General features: G+C 36.2%; 1 protein-coding gene across 1 annotated transcript in view; it reads right to left on the bottom strand.

Moving 5' to 3' along the window:
* Positions 1 to 1,128, bottom strand: part of LOC107469501 (chlorophyll a-b binding protein CP29.3, chloroplastic) — a 2,567-nt gene extending 1,439 nt beyond the window's left edge. The window contains exon 1 of the mRNA XM_052255346.1: positions 395 to 1,128. Coding sequence (XP_052111306.1) covers positions 395 to 931 — 537 coding nt within the window. The 5' untranslated portion in view covers positions 932 to 1,128. The remainder of the gene's footprint in view (positions 1 to 394) is intronic.
* Between the last annotated feature and the right edge of the window lie 526 nt (positions 1,129 to 1,654).

The following is a 1,654-nucleotide window of genomic DNA, read 5'->3' as shown; positions in this document are numbered from 1 at the left end:
TATGTCATTGATAAAATTAAAAACACTAATTAAAAAGCTTTAAAAGGACAGAAAGCATGTGTAACAAAAGATACATAGAAAGATTAACCACCAAGTGTTCGATTAATTGCCCCACCGAAAATAGGTTAGAGAACTGTAAAACAAATGAATCTAATTATACAAGATTATAATATCATCAAAATTAGATTTATATTTATTAAATAAAAATTTATACATAGTTATTTTTAAATAAAATAATAATTAAAAATTATTAAATAATAATTTAATCAAACATATTAAATTATCTCTTCTTAGTTCTTAACTATCAACTTTCGTCTAAAAATTTTTACTATTTTTGACCCAACTAATGCAGATTTATTCTTAAAAAAAAGAGTGAGAAAACAAAAATGATTACCTTCCCAGCATCTTGCCACGCAACACCGGTCAAGGCTTCAACGGCCAAAGCACCAAGAGCACCAAGCATGGCCCACCTTCCATGAATAAGTTCACACTCACGGAACCTCTGAATTCCAAAAACCTCCGAGTACGGCTGAAATGGCGTCGGTTTCACGTCTGAGGTCTCAATCCTTGTTCCGATGATTTGTCCATACTCGTTCTTCGCCAGGTTTTGGTCCAGCGAGTCCAAATCGAACTGAAGGTACTCTGCGGGTTTCGCGAACCCAAAGGGATCAAATCCGCGGTCTCCGATCATTGATCCATCGAGCCATTCTGGTGGCTGTGCGCCCGGGAACCACACGAGACGGTCACCGGAGGAGAATGGCTTCGCCGCCTTTGCCGGCTTCGCAGGCTCCTTCTTCTTCTGTGGTGGAGATGGTGGTGCCTTCTTGGTGCCGAGGTTGAAGAGGGCGTGGAACCTTCCAGAAGATGGGGTTGAGGTTGTGAGGCGTGTGCCGAAGAAGTATGACGTGGCGGCGGCGCCGGCGTTGGCCATTATTAATTGGTGGTGTTAAGGTGTCTATGTCTCTCTGAATCAATGGACAAAGTGGGAATAGAAGGATATATAACTGTATATTTATATTTTTTAATTTATATATAATGTGTTATTATTATTATATGATATTTTTTTCACAAGTTTGTGATGGAAGTGTGGAGACGAGTGTGTGTGAGGAGAAGAAGAAGTGGCTTATCTCTCTGCCTTATCTTCCATGGGTGTGCTTGGATGACTGGTTGATGGCTGCTTCACATTTATTTTGTGGACCTCAGAGGAAAAACTACTCTTCATTTTAGGCCTTTTTATTATTTACATTTTGACATTTGTCTTTTTTTAATTTATTTTTCCCTTTATTTTGGAAGCTTTGTAAAAGTAAACAAAAAAGTTGTGTAGAGATAAATATGTTTGGTTATGAGACTCGTCTATTAAAATTTGGGGAAATTTTGCATGTAGGACCGTTGAGAGTACTTGATGAAAAGAAAGGATTAAGAAGACTATATTTGTCATTAACTAATTAAAGAGAAGGATCATACAATATTTTCAAGTAGACAATAATGATTTATCTTCTTCGTTATAAATTATTTATCCTTAGTGCCGTATTTCTAATTTGAGATCACTATATCGTGTCATTCCTTTTTAAATTGATGATTTTGGAAATTCTTTGTCTATCCGATAAATTTGTAAATAATTTAGAGGGCTTTTTTTCATTATCTAATCACCTTT

This window comes from Arachis duranensis, chromosome 10 (assembly GCF_000817695.3).
Source record: "Arachis duranensis cultivar V14167 chromosome 10, aradu.V14167.gnm2.J7QH, whole genome shotgun sequence".
NCBI lineage: Eukaryota > Viridiplantae > Streptophyta > Magnoliopsida > Fabales > Fabaceae > Arachis > Arachis duranensis.
This window is presented reverse-complemented; position numbering and strand designations above follow the sequence as displayed.